At 41.4% G+C, this 16,066-nt stretch overlaps 1 protein-coding gene across 4 annotated transcripts in view; it reads right to left on the bottom strand.

The window, feature by feature from the left end:
- The window catches only part of ARHGAP19 (Rho GTPase activating protein 19), a 70,520-nt gene extending 58,636 nt beyond the window's left edge, over positions 1-11,884 (bottom strand). For 2 of the 4 annotated variants that reach the window (XM_086379372.1, XM_086379370.1), the window contains exon 1: positions 11,819-11,884. In XM_086379372.1, coding sequence (XP_086235498.1) covers positions 11,819-11,874 — 56 coding nt within the window. In that variant the 5' untranslated portion in view covers positions 11,875-11,884. Of the gene's footprint in view, positions 1-11,518 lie in introns of all 4 variants that reach the window. The other 2 variants (XM_086379374.1, XM_086379373.1) reach the window with 1 other exon arrangement.
- Between the last annotated feature and the right edge of the window lie 4,182 nt (positions 11,885-16,066).

Consider the following 16,066-nt stretch of genomic DNA (forward strand, 5'->3'; position numbering starts at 1 on the left):
CTGCATATCTGAGGTTATTGACATTTCTCCTGGCAATCTTCATTGCAGCCTGTGCTTCATCCAGCCCAGCATTTTGCATGATGTACTCTGCATATAAGTTAAATAAGCAGGGTGACAATATACAACCTTGACTTACTCCTTTCCGGATTTGGAACAAGTCTGTTGATCCATGTCCAGTTCCAACTGTTTCTTCTTGGCCTGCATAGGTAGGCCAAGATTTCTCAGGAGGCAGGTAAGGTGGTCTGGTATTCCCATCTCTTTCAGAGTTTTCCACAGTTTGTTGTGATCCACATAGTCAAAGGCTTTGGCACAGTCAATAAAGCAGAAGTTTTTCTGAACTCTCTTGCTTTTGCAATGATCCAACGGATATTGGCAATTTGATCTCTAGTTCCTCTGCCTTTTCTAAATCCAGCTTGAGTATCTGGAAGTTCACAGTTCATGGTTCACGTACTGTTGAAGCCTGGCTTAGAGAATTTTGAGCATTAGTTTACTAGCACGTGAGATGAGTGCAACTGTGCAGTAGTTTGAGCATTCTTTGGCATTGCCTTTGTTTGGGATTGGAATGAAAACCGACCTTCTCCAGTCCTGTGGCCACTGCTGAGTTTTCCAAATTTGCTGACATACTGAGTGCAGCACTTTCACAGCATCATCTTTTAGAATTTGAAATAGCTCAAATGGAATTCCATCACCTCCACTAGCTCTGTTCGTAGTGATGCTTCCTAAGGCCCACTTGACTTCACATTCCAGGATGTCTGGCTCTAGGTGAGTGATCACACCATCATGATTATCTGGGTCATGAAGATCTTTTTTGTATAGTTCTTCTGTGTATTCTTGCCCCCTCTTTTTAATATCTTCTGCTTTTGTTAGGTCCATACCCTTTCTGTCCTTTATTGTGCCCATCTTTGCATGAAACGTTCCCTTGGTAGCTCTAATTTTCTTGAAGAGATCTCTAGTCTTTCCCATTCTATTGTTTTCCTCTATTTTTTTGCACTAATCACTGAGGAAGGCTTTCTTATCTCTCCTTGCTATTCTTTGGAACTCTGCATTCAAATGGGTATATCTTTCCTTTTCTCCTTTGCTTTTCGCTTCTCTTCTCTTCTCAGCTATTTGTAAGTCCTCCTCAGACAGCCATTTTGCCTTTCTTTTTCTTGAGGATGGTCTTGATCATTGCCTCCTGTACAGTGTCATGAACCTCCATTCATAGTTTTCAGGCACTCTGTCTCTCAGATCTAATCCCTTGAATCTGTTTGTCACTTCCACTGTATAATCCTAAGAGATTTGATTTAGATCATACCTGAATGGTCTAGTGATTTTCCATATTTTCTTCCATTTAAGTCTAAATTTGGCAATAAGGAGTTCATGATCTGAGCCACACTCAGCTCCCGGTCTTGTTTTTGCTGACTGCATAGGGCTTCTCCATCTTTGGCTGCAAAGAATATAATCAATCTGATTTCGGTGTTGACCATCTTGGTCAACACTGTCCATATGTAGAGTCTTCGCTTGTGTTGTTGGAAGAGGGTGTTTGCTATGACCAGTGCATTCTCTTGGCAAAACTCTATTAGCCTTTGCCCTTCTTCATTCTGTACTCCAAGGCCACATTTGCCTGTTATTCCAGGTATCTCTTGACTTCCTCCTTTTGCATTCCAGTCCCCTATAATAAAAAGGACATCTTTTTTGGCTGTTAGTTCTAGAAGGTCTTGTAGGTCTTCATAGAACCATTCAACTTCAGCTTCTTCAGCATTACTGGTTGGGGCATAGACTTGGATTACCGTGATATTGAATGATTTGCCTTGGAAACGAACAGAGATCATTCTGTCGTTTTTGAGATTGCATCCAAGTACTGCATTTTGGACTCTTTTGTTGACTATGATAGCTACTCCATTTCTTCTAAGAGATTCCTGCCCACAGTAGTAGATATAATGTTCATCTGAGTTAAATTCACCCATTCCTGTCCATTTTAGTTCACTGATTCCTAAAATGTCGACGTTCACTCTTGCCATGTCCTGTTTGACAACTTTCAATTTGCTTTGATTCATGGACCTAACATTCCAGGTTCCTATGCAATATTGCTCTTTACAGCATAGGACTTTACTTTCATCACCAGTACATCCACAACTGAGTGTTGCTTTTGCTTTGGCTCCGTCTCTTCATTCTTTCTGGAGTTATTTTTCCACTGTTCTCCAGTAGCATATTGGGCACCTACTGACCTGGGGAATTCATCTTTCAGTGTCCTATCTTTTTGCCTTTTCATACTGTTCATGGGGTTCTCAAGGCAAGAATACTGAAGTGATTTGCCATCCCCTTCTCTAGTGGACCACATTTTATCAGAACTCTCCAGCATGACCCATCCATCTTGGATGGCCCTACATGGCATGGCTCATAGTCTCACTGAGTTAGACAAGGTTGTGGTCCATGTGATCAGTTTGATTAGTTTTCTGTGATTGTGGTTTTCATTCCATCTGCCCTCTGATGGATAAGGATAAGAGGCTTATGGAAGCTTCCACCTCATAATTCTCTATAGAATAGACCTAGGCAGTGTTGCAGCAAGGGAAACCAGGAACTTGGAGATAAGATGATTTTCCATGTGCAAGTCACCAACTTATTGCCTCTCATCCATCACTGCCTACTCTGCAAAAATGGAGCCAGAGCCTCTAAGTATACTTCCTTTTCTAGCTGGTACAATGTTCAGCATTACTGATAAAGAACACTGCAGAGATAGAGGAGGAGGCAGGGCCTTTCCCTTTAGGCTTTCAGGCTGCTCCTCTAGGGAAGCTCCTGCAGGTTGCACAGCTTCTCCATTGATAGGCTCCATGTTATAGCAGTCAGCAGCACCCATAAGCCAGCTGCTTTCCACCCACACACCCCGTCATCCCTGAGACATCTCCCTATGCACAGCTTTCCCAAGTATCCTAAAGGGGTGGGTTTCAGGAAGGTTCCTGAAGGTGAATTTCCAACAAGTTCTACCACATTATTTCTCTGCCATTCTGTGGCTCCAACGTGGGATATCTGCCCTAGGGTATCTATCTCTTCTTAGCACATTCTATCTCAGCCCTAAGAATTATAGTGGATTCTTTTTATCCAGCTTTATCAAGGTATAATTAGCAGACAAAATGATAAGATATAGTATTTATAAAGTGTACAGCATGATGACTTGATATACATATGCAGGGCATAGTTGATGCTGGTTTCTATCTGTAATTCTTTAGCGATCTCTTTATTTATTAGCCAATCCCCTGTTACTCCAATTCCCTGTTAGAATCAATAACTCTTTATACTAAACTTTCTTTGTTCAAATTACTATATAGTTTCTGTGTCCTAGTTGAACCCTGATCAGGTAAAACTAGCAAAACATCAGCACAAAATAGATGGACTCTGGCATTTCTAGAAACATGGTTAATAAAATGTAATCAATAGGGTTTACTCAAGGTAGCCAGAAGGTATCTTCAGGAAGAAAGTACTGATAAGTGCTGATTAAAAAACAAAAGGAAGTAATAATCTAATCAATCAACTGTAGTAAGTCTCTTTCAAACATAAAATGGGACAATCTGACAAACAGATCAGGTATATTCTTTTTTCATTTTTTACTGAAGCATAGTTGATTTACAATGTTTCAGACAAAGTGATTCAGTTATATATGTGTGTATGCATATTCTTTTTTCAGATTCTTTTCCACTACAGATTATTAGAAGATATTGAAGATAGTTCCCTGTGCTACTGACAGATAGGTCCTTGTTGTTTATTTTACATATAGTATGTGTTCTTTCTCCTTTGGTAAACATAAGCTTGTTTTCTATATCTATGAATCTACTTCTGGTTTGTTCAGTTCAGCTCAGTTTAGTTGCTCAGTTGTGTCCAACTCTGCGACCCCATGAATTGCAGCACGCCAGGCCTCCCTGTCCATCACCAACTCCTGGAGTTCACTCAGACTCATGTCCATTGAGTCAGTGATGCCATCCAGCCATCTCATCCTCTGTCATCCCCTTCTCCTCCTGCCCCCAATCCTTCCCAGCATCAGAGTCTTTTCCAATGAGTCAACTCTTCAAATGAGGTGGCCAAAGTACTTGAGTTTCAGCTTTAGCATCATTCCTTCCAAAGAAATCCCAGGGCTGATCTCTTTCAGAATGGACTGGTTGGATCTCCTTGCAGTCCAAGGGACTCTCAAGAGTCTTCTCCAACACCACAGTTCAAAAGCATCAATTCTTCGCCGCTCAGCCTTCTTCACAGTCCAACCCTCACATCCATACATGACCACAGGAAAAACCATAGCCTTGACTAGACGGACCTTTGTTGGCAAAGTAATGTCTCTGCTTTTCAATATGCTATCTAGGTTGGTCATAACTTTCCTGCCAAGGAGTAAGTGTCTTTTAATTTCATGCTGCAGTCACCATCTGCAGTGATTCTGGAGCCCAAAAAAATAAACACTGTTTCCATTGTTTCCCCATCTATTTCCCATGAAGTGATGGGACCAGATGTCATGATCTTCGTTTTCTGAATGTTGAGCTTTAAGTCAACTTTTTCACTCTCCTCTTTCACCTTCATCAAGAGGCTTTTTAGTTCTTCTTCACTTTCTGCCATAAGGGTGGTATCATCTGCATATCTGAGGTTATTGATATTTCTCCCGGCAATCTTGATTCCAGCTTGTGTTTCTTCCAGTCCAGCATTTCTCATGATGTACTCTGCATATAAGTTAAATAAGCAGGGTGACAATATACAGCCTTGACATACTCCTTTTCCTATTTGGGACCAGTCTGTTGTTTCATGTCCAGTTCTAACTGTTGCTTCCTGATCTGCATATAGGTTTCTCAAGAGGCAGGTCAGGTGGTCTGGTATTCCCATCTCTTTTAGAATTTTCCACAGTTTATTGTGATCCACACAGTCAAAGGCTTTGGCATAGTCAATAAAGCAGAAATAGATGTTTTTCTGGAACTCTCTTCCTTTTTCCATGATCCAGCGGATGTTGGCAATTTGGTCTCTGGTTCCTCCGCCTTTTCTAAAATCAGCTTAAACATCTGGAAGTTCACAGTTCATGTATTGCTGAAGCCTGGCTTGGAGAATTTTGAGCATTACTTTACTACCGTATGCTGCTGCTGCTGCTGCTAAGCCACTTCAGTCGTGTCCGACTCCGTGCGACCCCATAGACGGCAGCCCACCAGGCTCCTCCGTCCCTGGGATTCTCCAGGCAAGAACACTGGAGTAGGTTACCATTTCCTTCTCCAGTGCATGAAAGTGAAAAGTAAAAGTGAAGTTGCTCAGTCGTGTCCGACTCTTAGCGACCCCATGGACTGCGCAGCCTACCAGGCTCCTCCATCCATGGGATTTTCCAGGCAAGAGCACTGGAGTGGGGTGCCATTGCCTTCTCCTACTAGCGTGTGAGATGAGTGCAAATAAGTTCATTTATATACTTTATGCAAATTACCTAAATTGCCTTATCAATTGGCTTATGAACCTGAATGGAATCAGTCCTTAAGTCCATTTAACAAATAGAACAGTTTTTTGAACTTGCATTAATAAAAAGACTGCTGCTCTCTGAGGACCTTCTCCACAACCACCCAGAAACCTCCTTCTTCAACACTGTTTAACCTTACAAACTCTACAGCTAAAGGTTAGAGGCAAAGAAAGGTAGCCCATTGACCAGTTTATAAAGATTAACTTTAAAATTCTATTTTCTTTTTCCCCTCTCCTTCCATCAAGAGTGCCCTTGCCTGTAAATAAACTCTCTAAGCCAGATAAACTGATAAAAATGCAAAATAAAAAGATTCTGATTCAAGAAAGACCCCTAAAGAATCTATTCCTCATTTCAGTTCACAGAATTTGACAGTACAAATAAAAAATTAGATTCAGGGAGTTCTCTGGTGGTCAAGTGGTTAGGACTCGGTGCTCTTGCTGCTATGGGCCCATTAATCCCTGTTCGGGAAACTAAGATCTCCAACGCCTCACAGCTCAGCAGCCAAAAAAACTGGATTCAGACATTTAAACCATGTTTTCTACTTTTTTTACAAGTGAGAACAGAAAATTCTTCCTAAGATCAACAGGTTCTGTCTATCACTTTTCTTGAAGGGCCACACTGCTGTCTTCTAAGAGAAAAGAACAATGTAATTTTAAAAAGGGACTTTACTAAGTCTATACTGTAGTGATTCAGCAGGATACAGGGCACTTTCCCCATCTTCAGACACCTTCCTTATCCTCCAAAAACATTTCCAAACTGGGATGTAACTATCCCAAAGTCTGTTCCAAAGCTTCCTGCTATTCCTAAGTCCCATGGGCAGGGCTCCAAAACTTAGACACTGCTGGTATATTAACTGTCTCCAACTTTTCACAAATGCTATCACTTCCAGGACTTGTTCTGCCTCTCTCCACTCCTGTATGTTCTTGTTTGCTTTTCTGGTTCACAGTGGGTTTCTTTTTTTCAGGGAATATTGAGGTTAAAAAGCCTGTGACTCTGTTATCAATTTCCCCTCTTCATCTAATAATAGTTAGGACTTTCTTTTTATGCCTCTTTTCAACTCAAAAAATACTGAGCCATATTTCCCTACTGCCAATTATGTGGGTAGGTGGCTATAATTCTTTTCCTGCTTTTGTTTTTTCTCTCTTTGGCCCTTGAGAGTCTCTACTTTTTTTTCTATTATTTTTATACTACTACTGGTAGAGTAGATAGCTTCAATTTGTGGATTTCCCTTATTAGATGCAGGCTTAAAATAATAATGAAGAAACAGAACTAGAAAGCAAAACAGTTCTAAACAGATGATCATATATTCTCCATTCAACATGCAAATATATATTGCTTTGTGCAAATAGACAATTCTTTCCTCTTCTTTATGGACTACAAGCGACCATATCAGCAACAGAAGATTAGAAAGGTTAATATCTGCAGAGCATAAAGTAATTTGCATGGCATTTATCACAAGGTAATATTTTTGTCTTAAAAATACCAAAAACTATTATTCATTCATTACTGACCACCTTGTTATTGTTGTTCAGTCAGTAAGTCGTGTCCGACTCTTTGCGAACCCATGGACTGCAGGACACCAGGCCTCCCTGTCCCTCACTATCTCCTGTAGTTTGCTCAAGTTCATGTCCACTGAGTTGGTGATGCTATCCAACCATCTCATTCTCTGCTCCCCTCCTTTCCTTTTGTCCTCAATCTTTCAAAACCATCAGGGTCTTTTCCAGTGAGTCAGCTGTTTGCATCAAGTGGCCAAAGTATTGGCCAGTAAACTGCAGACCACCTACACAAACCTAATTGTTGGGAATACATAATAAAAATATACATGACCTGCCCTCAAAAAGCCCTTAGAAAACTCAACTTCTCTATGAACTACTTCAGGTTCAGATAACAGTCTGTGAATATCAACTGATTATGTAACTAATACTATTGCCCCAAATTTAAATTCAAATAGCAATATCCTTTAAAGAAATTCAAACTATTCCTGCTGTCGAACGGTATTTTGTCTTCAGATTTTCATCACAATTCAAGATTTTAGAGCAGGCTAAAGGATGATCTAATCAAACTCATCAATTCCCTCTACGGTTTCTGGGGAGGGAAATGATCCAACCATTTACAGGCAGCTTCAAGAGGGGAAAATTCTTCCCTATAAAATATGAAATAACATACTACCACTCCCATCTCTGCTAAGTAAGGAGTCCAAGTCCTAGCCACAAACCCAGCTTTCAGAGATGTGCATTCTCCTATTCAATACAAACAGCACCAACAGATACCAACCAAAAGTTTTACTCATTTACACTGGGGCAATGTATACAACACAGGCCTGGCAGGCTAAAGCCCAGAGGGTTGCAAAAAGGTCAGACTCCCATATGTAAAATAGATAGCCAACAAGAATTTGCTGTGTATGGCTCAGGAAACTCAAACAAGGGCTCTATATCAACCTAGAGGGGTGGGATGGGGAGGGAGATGGGAAGGAGGTTCAGAAGGGAGGGGATATATGTATACCTATACTACTGCACAATTGCACTTATTTCACATGCTAGTAAAGTAATGCTCAAAATTCTCCAAGCCAGGCTTCAGCAATACGTGAACCATGAACTTCCAGATGTACAAGCTGGTTTCAGAAAAAGCAGAGGAACCAGAGATCAAATTGCCAACATCCGCTGGATCATGGAAAAAGCAAGAGAGTTCCAGAAAAACATCTATTTCTGCTTTATTGACTATGCCAAAGCCTTTGACTGTGTGGATCACAATAAACTGTGGAAAATTCTAAAAGAGATGGGAATACCAGACCACCTGACCTGCCTCTTGAGAAATCTGTATGCAGGTCAGGAAGCAACAGTTAGAATTGGACATGAAACAACAGACTGGTCCCAAATAGGAAAAGGAGTACGTCAAGGCTGTATACTGTCACCCTGCTTATTTAACTTATATGCAGAGTACATCATGAGAAACGCTGGACTGGAAGAAACACAAGCTGGAATCAAGATTGCCGGGAGAAATATCAATAACCTCAGATATGCAGATGACACCACCCTTATGGCAGAAAGTGAAGAAGAACTAAAAAGCCTCTTGATGAAGGTGAAAGAGGAGAGTGAAAAAGTTGGCTTAAAACTCAGCATTCAGAAAACAAAGATCATGGCATCTGGTCCCATCACTTCATGGGAAATAGATGGGGAAACAATGGAAACAGTGTCAGACTTTATTTTTGGGGGCTCCAAAATCACTGCAGATGGTGACTGCAGCATGAAATTAAAAGACACTTACTCCTTGGCAGGAAAGTTATGACCAACCTAGATAGCATATTGAAAAGCAGAGACATTACTTTGCCAACAAAGGTCCGTCTAGTCAAGGCTATGGTTTTTCCTGTGGTCATGTATGGATGTGAGGGTTGGACTGTGAAGAAGGCTGAGCGGCGAAGAATTGATGCTTTTGAACTGTGGTGTTGGAGAAGACTCTTGAGAGTCCCTTGGACTGCAAGGAGATCCAACCAGTCCATTCTGAAAGAGATCAGCCCTGGGATTTCTTTGGAAGGAATGATGCTAAAGCTGAAACTCCAATACTTTGGCCACCTCATTTGAAGAGTTGACCCATTGGAAAAGACTCTGGTGCTGGGAGGGATTGGGGGCAGGAGGAAAAGGGGACAACAGAGGATGAGATGGCTGGATGGCATCACTGACTCGATGGACGTGAGTCTGAGTGAACTCCAGGAGTTGGTGATGGACAGGGAGGCCTGGCATGCTGGGATTCATGGGGTCGCAAAGAGTCAGACACGACTGAGCGACTGAACTGAACTGATGGCTGATTCACGTTGAGGTTTGACAGAAAACAACAAAATTTTGTAAAGCAATTATCCTTCAATAAAAAAATAATTTTTTTTAAAAAAGGAGTCAGACTTGACTTAGAGACTCAACAAACAACACTGTAAATAGGCTCACTCTACTGAATTCCAGACTGAATTAATACTTCCCTGGTGGCTCAGACAGTAAAGCGTCTGCCTACACTGTGGGATACCCAGGTTAGATGCCTTGGCTGGGAAGATCCTCTGGAGAAGGAAATGACAACCCACTCCAGTACTCACAACATTCCATGGATGGAGGGGTGTGGTAGTCTACAGCCCATGGGGTTGCAGAGTCGAACACGACTGAACGACCTCACTTTCTTTTTTCTTTCGCTGAATTCCAATATGCATTTTCTCAATTAAGACAACTAAGTTCTTAAAGCTGGGGTAAAACCACCTAGAAATTCTTTCTAGGAAAAGCTATCTTGGGAGTGTGCTAACTTGGGAGAAAACACTCTGTAGAAATAAAGCAATGATTTCCTAAACTGATTCCTCTGATCTGTTCTTTAGTTCTTCTACTAGAAGAACAAAAAACTATTAAGTATGGAGTGGTTATTAACTACTAGGTTCAGCACTGATAGCTTTAAAAGGATTGTCTGGTTTAATCCTGACATTCTCTGGAGTAGACATCATTATGTCCGTTTACAAATGAAGAAACTGAAGCTGAGAGAAGTTTAAAAATTGGCCCAAGTATTTTATTGTTTTTAGTGCTCCTATAATTATGATTCTTTTCCTAATTTCCTTTTCAGATAGTTCATTCTTAGCGTATAGAATCATAACTGATTTCTGTATGTTAATTTTGTATCCTGCAACTTGAACCTGTTTATAAATTCGAATAGTTTTTTTTTTGTTAGCATCTTAAGGATTTCCTACATACAAAATCATGTCTTCAAAGAGGGATAACTTTACTTCTTCCTTTTCTTATTTCAATCCCTCCTTGTTTTTTTTTCTTGCCTAATTGCTCTGGCTAGGACTTCCAATACTATGTTGAGCAGAAGTGGCAAGAGTGGGCAGCCTTGCCTTGTTCCTCACCACAGTCGGTATCATCGCACATCTGTCAGGATGGCTATGATTAAAAAAAAAAAAGTGTTGGTGAGGACCTGGAGAATCTGGAACCTTTGTACACTGCTGGGAGGAAAACAAAATAGGGCAGTGCATAGCTCAGTGGTAAAGAACTCACCTACCAATGCAGAAGACACCAGTTTGATCCCTAGATCTCCTGGCAACCCACTCCAGTATCCCTGCCTGGGAAATTCCATGGACAGAGGAGCCTGGCAGGCTATAGTACATAGGGTTGCAAAAGAGTCAGACACAACTTAGAGACTAAACAACAGCAGCGAGTAGCCTAGAAGTTCACAAAAAAAATTTTAAATAGAGCTACCCTAGGACCCAGCAATCTCCTTCTTTGTATTTATCCAAAAGTATGAAATTAGGATCTCAAAGAATTATTAGCAGTCTCATGTTCACTGAGGCATAATTAACAATAGCCAAGATGTGGCAACAACCTAAATGTCCATGGACATATGAATAGATACAGGCGAACTATGGTATATACATAGAGCGGAATATTACTCGCCTTTACAAAAGAGAATTCTGCAGTATGTGACAGTATGGATGAAACTTGAGGACATTATGCTAACTGAAATAAGCCAGTTGCAGAAAGACAAATGATTCCACTTATATGAGATATACGCTTACACGAGATGTCTAAAATAGTCAAAGTCACAGAATTAAAGAATGGAATGGGGCTTGCTAGCAGCTGGGAGAAGAGCAATGGGAAGTTACTATTTACTTAAAGTTTCAGTTAAGCAAAATGAATAAGCTTTTGAGATTTACTGTACAACACTACCTACAGTCGACAACACTCACTGTGCTCTTAAAATTTTACCAACAGGGTAGATCTCATGCTAAATGTTTTCATTACATTAAAAAATTTCAAATGTTTAACTGATCCAAGGACTCAAATCCATATCTAAACGACATTCAAATCTGTGCTCCGAATTAACCATATAAACTGCCTCGGAAGAGATTAAAAAGTACTGACAGCGTTCTCCCCCTACTTCCCTGGTGGCTCAGACGGTAAACCGTCTGTCTACAATGCGGGAGACCAGGGGTCGCCAAGAGTCGGAGACGACTGAGCGACTGATCTGATCTGATCTGATCTGACAGCGTTCTCTCCCAGCGCTGTGCGACGTTGGGGAATTCGCTTAACAGCTCTGGGCTTGTTTCCTCACCATTGAGATGAGTCTCAGCGCAAAGGCACGCAGCGTTGCCACCACAAACAGGTCGGTTTGCAGCCAACCCTGCTAGTGGACCTCCCAATAGCATCAGCAGGATCAACCAGGGTCCTGGCTGTGCCCAGCGCCGGCGCCAGACCACCGAGCCTCAGTCCCTGCAGGCGCAAAGATGAGAAACGCCGCAGAAAAAAGGAACAAAGCCTGGCCCCCTGGGTCACCGTGACCCAAGAGAAAGGCGTCAGTACGACCAGCCCACGGCCTCGTTTCCTAGGCAGCTGGACCAAGAACTGGGCTCACCTCCGGCCAGGCTCCGGGGCTGGCACCTCCCCTTCACTCTGCGCCTCAGTCGCCATCTTAGTCAGCAAACTTCTTTCACCGCCCCCAACTCTGGCCCCGCCCTCATGCCTTTCGATTGGCTAAAGTCTTACCTTCCTTTTTTATACGATTGGCTAACTTGCCCGCCCCTCCTCAACCCGAATAACTTCATGACATTATTGGTCTGTTCAAATAACTAACCGTCATTAGTGGCCCCCTGTCGTGGCGGAAAAGAAAGGGGTGAGGGGCCACGCAGGGGGCGGTGGGAAACCCAGCCCCTTGGCCTGCGGGTAGTTGTAGTTTCTTATTTTGATTAACTCTTCGGATTCCACCGACTTTTAGCTTCAAGTCAGAAATATACAGCTTACGCTCAAATTCTGTCCTGATGTGTAAGTCTCAGAATTACAGAATTGTCGGACTTGAAAGTGACTTCAAGAGTCACTCTCTAAAATGGCAAAATTAGTTTTCTGTCCTGATACAGAGGTACAGAGCAGCAGACAAGAAGTACTTACTAAATTTGTTTCACAGCCTGCTTTCTTCAGACAGCATACCAGTGGGTCACTTCTTCATTCCACCCGCTCCCTTCTGGCTTCCCAGAGAAGCCACAGTTTACCTCTCTGATCTGAATCATGGAGCCAAAACCTGCATAATTTTGTCCCTGGCTGAGCTTTAATCCTCAAAGAGAGAAAGAATCATAATTATGCTTTCCCTCCCTACCTCACAGGCTTCTGGTGAGGATTAACTGAGGCAATAGATGCTAGAACACTGTAAACTTAAAGTATTAATTTCTTTCTCTGTGTTAGTTTCCTCTGCTGGGTTTTTCTATGGATATTTTTCCTGTTGTTCTCTCTGACAACCTTTCACGTGAGGATCATCCAGCACTCTCCTTTTCTTTCCCTAAGTTCTATCCACATACATTTCAGTTTCTCAGAAGCCTTTGCTCTGTTGCTTTTCCTGGGTGGCCTGCCTTATTATTTTTCACATATCAGTTTAAAAGTCACTGGTTCAGGGAATTCCCTGGCAGTCTAGTGGTTAGGACTCTGCATATCCACTGTGGGGGGCCTGGTTTGATCTCTGGTTAGGGAACTAAGATCCCCACAAGCTGAGTGGTGCAGCCAAAATAAACAAATAAATAAAAGTCACTGATTCAGATGCCTTCCATGGCCCCCTCTGAATAAATCAGTTCCCCTACCAAACTTCCACATAGCACTTGAACTCTTCCTTCATAGCTCTCACCACAACTTATATAGTTGATGTCACCGTTCATTTCATGTGAGGGTTCCCAACTAGACTTCCCGCCACACATGAGTAGAGACTACATCTATTTTGCTCCCCGTGGCATCTGGCACATAGTGGCCTTTTGATAAATATTTTTTGGACAAATGCATAAGCAAATACTCAGACTCTGTTATCCAAACCAAAAATTGAATCATGTGTTCTAATTATTTCAATTGATGAATTTTGGGTAAAATGTCTAAATAAAATTGCATTTAGTTTTATGTTGAACAAATTGTCCTTATTGTGCAAATGCATGAAAAGAAAGGCAAAATTCAACAAACAGTGAAAATTTTCACTGAACCCCAGGCAGCCTTGGAAAATCCAGGTTGTATAATTTCTGCATATACAAAGAAGGGAACCCAAGGCTCAAATCCTGCCATTTCCCTGAAGTGTGAACAAGTTTTTTAGGTTTTTTCCTGGTCTCATGACACCCAGGACATCAATTAATTGACTGAATTAAATTGATGCTTTCACACAAATGAAATGTTCAAAACTTTAAACTATTACCACTACAACTAGAAGAAGACCATACAACTGTATCTCTGGTTCATCTGTTTTGATGATATTTTTTTCATGCAATGTCATTAATATTTGGGGAACTACAGCACTATAATTAAGAGTTAAGCTGTAAAGTTAGTGAGCCGACTTTCAATTTTTGGCTCCATCACTTCGAGCTGTGTGACCCCAGACAAGTTACTTGATTTTCTGATTCTGTTTCCTTTTCTGTAAAGTGAGGACAATAATAATTCTCAGAGGGGTATTGTGAAGATTAAATGAGATCACCTCTGAAGAGCTGCTTCACAGCAGAGTGCCTAGCACACACTAGGTCTAGATAAATGTTCAAGGTGAGACAGTAAGTATTAAGAATGCTAAACTCCACAGGAATTCCCTGGTGATCCAGTAGTTAAGTCTCTATGCTTCCACTTCAGGGGGCATGGGTTCAATTCCTGGTCAGGGGACTAAGATCTGGCATGCTGCATCATGCAGCCAAAAAAAAAATAGCTGAACTCCCTTCTCAGATAGCCCTTCTATCTCCATTACTGTGTGATAAGGACCATACATTGCACTTGTAGTTACAGTTTAATCGGTTACCCTGAAAAAGGGAGGGTTCCTCCTCAAAACCAACTGTTATTCTGTGACTTCTGATTAAAAGCAAGTATCATTGCTGACTGAGTGCTGTAAAAGTAGCCCGCAGCTGACAAGCCTGCACACCCTGTTTCTGCAAGGATGTCACGGCTTTCCTGAAATCATCCTTACCCTGTTGAGTTATTGATTGTCAGCGTGATGATAAGCACAGCTGTACAGCAGGCATTCATGAAAGTTCAGAAAGTCATCTTGTTTCCAACTGCTTGGCTGAACAAAAGGTCACAGAAAAGTGGCCCCAGCCCTCAAGGAGATTACAGTAAACTCAGGGAGACAAATGAACACATGAGTCACAAACAACAGAACACAGTTTAGAATTATGAAGGTCTAAATATCCAAGTAGAGAACAGATTGGCAGGAATTCAGAAATGTGGAGAAGGGAAGAAGGCCAGGGATCTAAAAGATGGTTGAAGAGCAGAGGCGTGGACTGGAGTCCACGGCAAATGTGATTGCAAATCCATCTACCTATCCCAACAGATCTGGAGTTTGAAGGCAGAGGGGGTATTTGAATCATCTTTGTGTTTCCAGGCCCTCGCCTCAAGGGAAGGGGGAGAAAAAGGGGGAGGAAATACAAGGAGAAATAAAAGAAGGAACAAGGTGGAAGAGAAAGAAGAGGAGGATCTGCCCGTGCCAGCAGTTCCAACATCGTCCTCTCCACTCCCACCCTCCAGCAAAGCAAATGACTTGGAATTCCCAGATGCAGCTTTCTGTTTTCCACTTTTGCTCCTACTGTTCATTCTCCTTAAAGTGGGACATTTTGATGCCTAGGTCAAAATATAAAAATATCATGTGTACAATAAGCTTTTCTGAGTCTTGCATCAATATTGAGCCTGGTTAGGGATGGGATGAGGCTGCTTATTGAACATTTGGGAAAAAAAAAAAAGGGAAAAGGCTTAAAAAATGTAATGATTAGTTCTCTTGTCAAACAGACCAGCAACTTCACCAAAATATCATGTACTCATCTGGAATACCCATTCTCTCCCCCTTTCCTTGCCAACTAACTTGTGTTTGTTATGATAGTCTTTGAAATCAACATTTTAATGGCTTTTTAATCACCTGTTTATATTTAGTTCATTTTTATATTGTTTAATAATACAAGTAATACATGAAGACACAGTCCTTGTTTAAAAAAATACAAATAATTCTTGTCCCTCCTTTAAGAAACCCCTATTTTCTGTTTGATGTGTGTTCATTCAGATCTTTTTCTATGCAATACGTTTATTCAACAAATATTTATTGAGTGCCTACAACGTGCCAGTCACTGTTCTAGGCCTGAAAATACAGCATAACAAAAGAACGTCACTCATGATTTCTCATTCTACTGGTAACACATACATACACAGAGAAATACATAATTTTAAGTTTTAGATAATGCTGTACATATTGTACTTAGACTTGCATCTTAGAGATTTTTCCATGTCAGAACACCTAGATCTGCTATAACTCTTTCAACTTTTTCTTATGGTTGAGCCTCGAAGCTTGTGGGATCCTAGTTCCTGGACCAGGAATCAAACCCACACCCTCTAAAGTAAAAGCCTGGAGTCCTAACCTCTGGACTGCCAGGGAATTCCCTGCCATTAATCTTTTGAACTGCTATGTAGTATTCCATCTTATAGACGTTCCCTGGTTTATTTAAACCATCCCCTGCAGATGTACATTCAGATTTATGTCAATCTGGATCGCAAGCTCTGGAAACTAACTTTGGCTAACATAACAGAAACTGGATTCATTGGAATTAAACTAGGTTGAAGAGCTGGCAAGAAGGAAGGGGGCTAAGGAACAGTAAACCCAGCCAAGGTCAGTCCATTT

This window comes from Bos grunniens, chromosome 26 (assembly GCF_055505025.1).
Source record: "Bos grunniens cultivar Pamir isolate PY7600 chromosome 26, Bosgru_T2T1.0, whole genome shotgun sequence".
Lineage (NCBI taxonomy): Eukaryota > Metazoa > Chordata > Mammalia > Artiodactyla > Bovidae > Bos > Bos grunniens.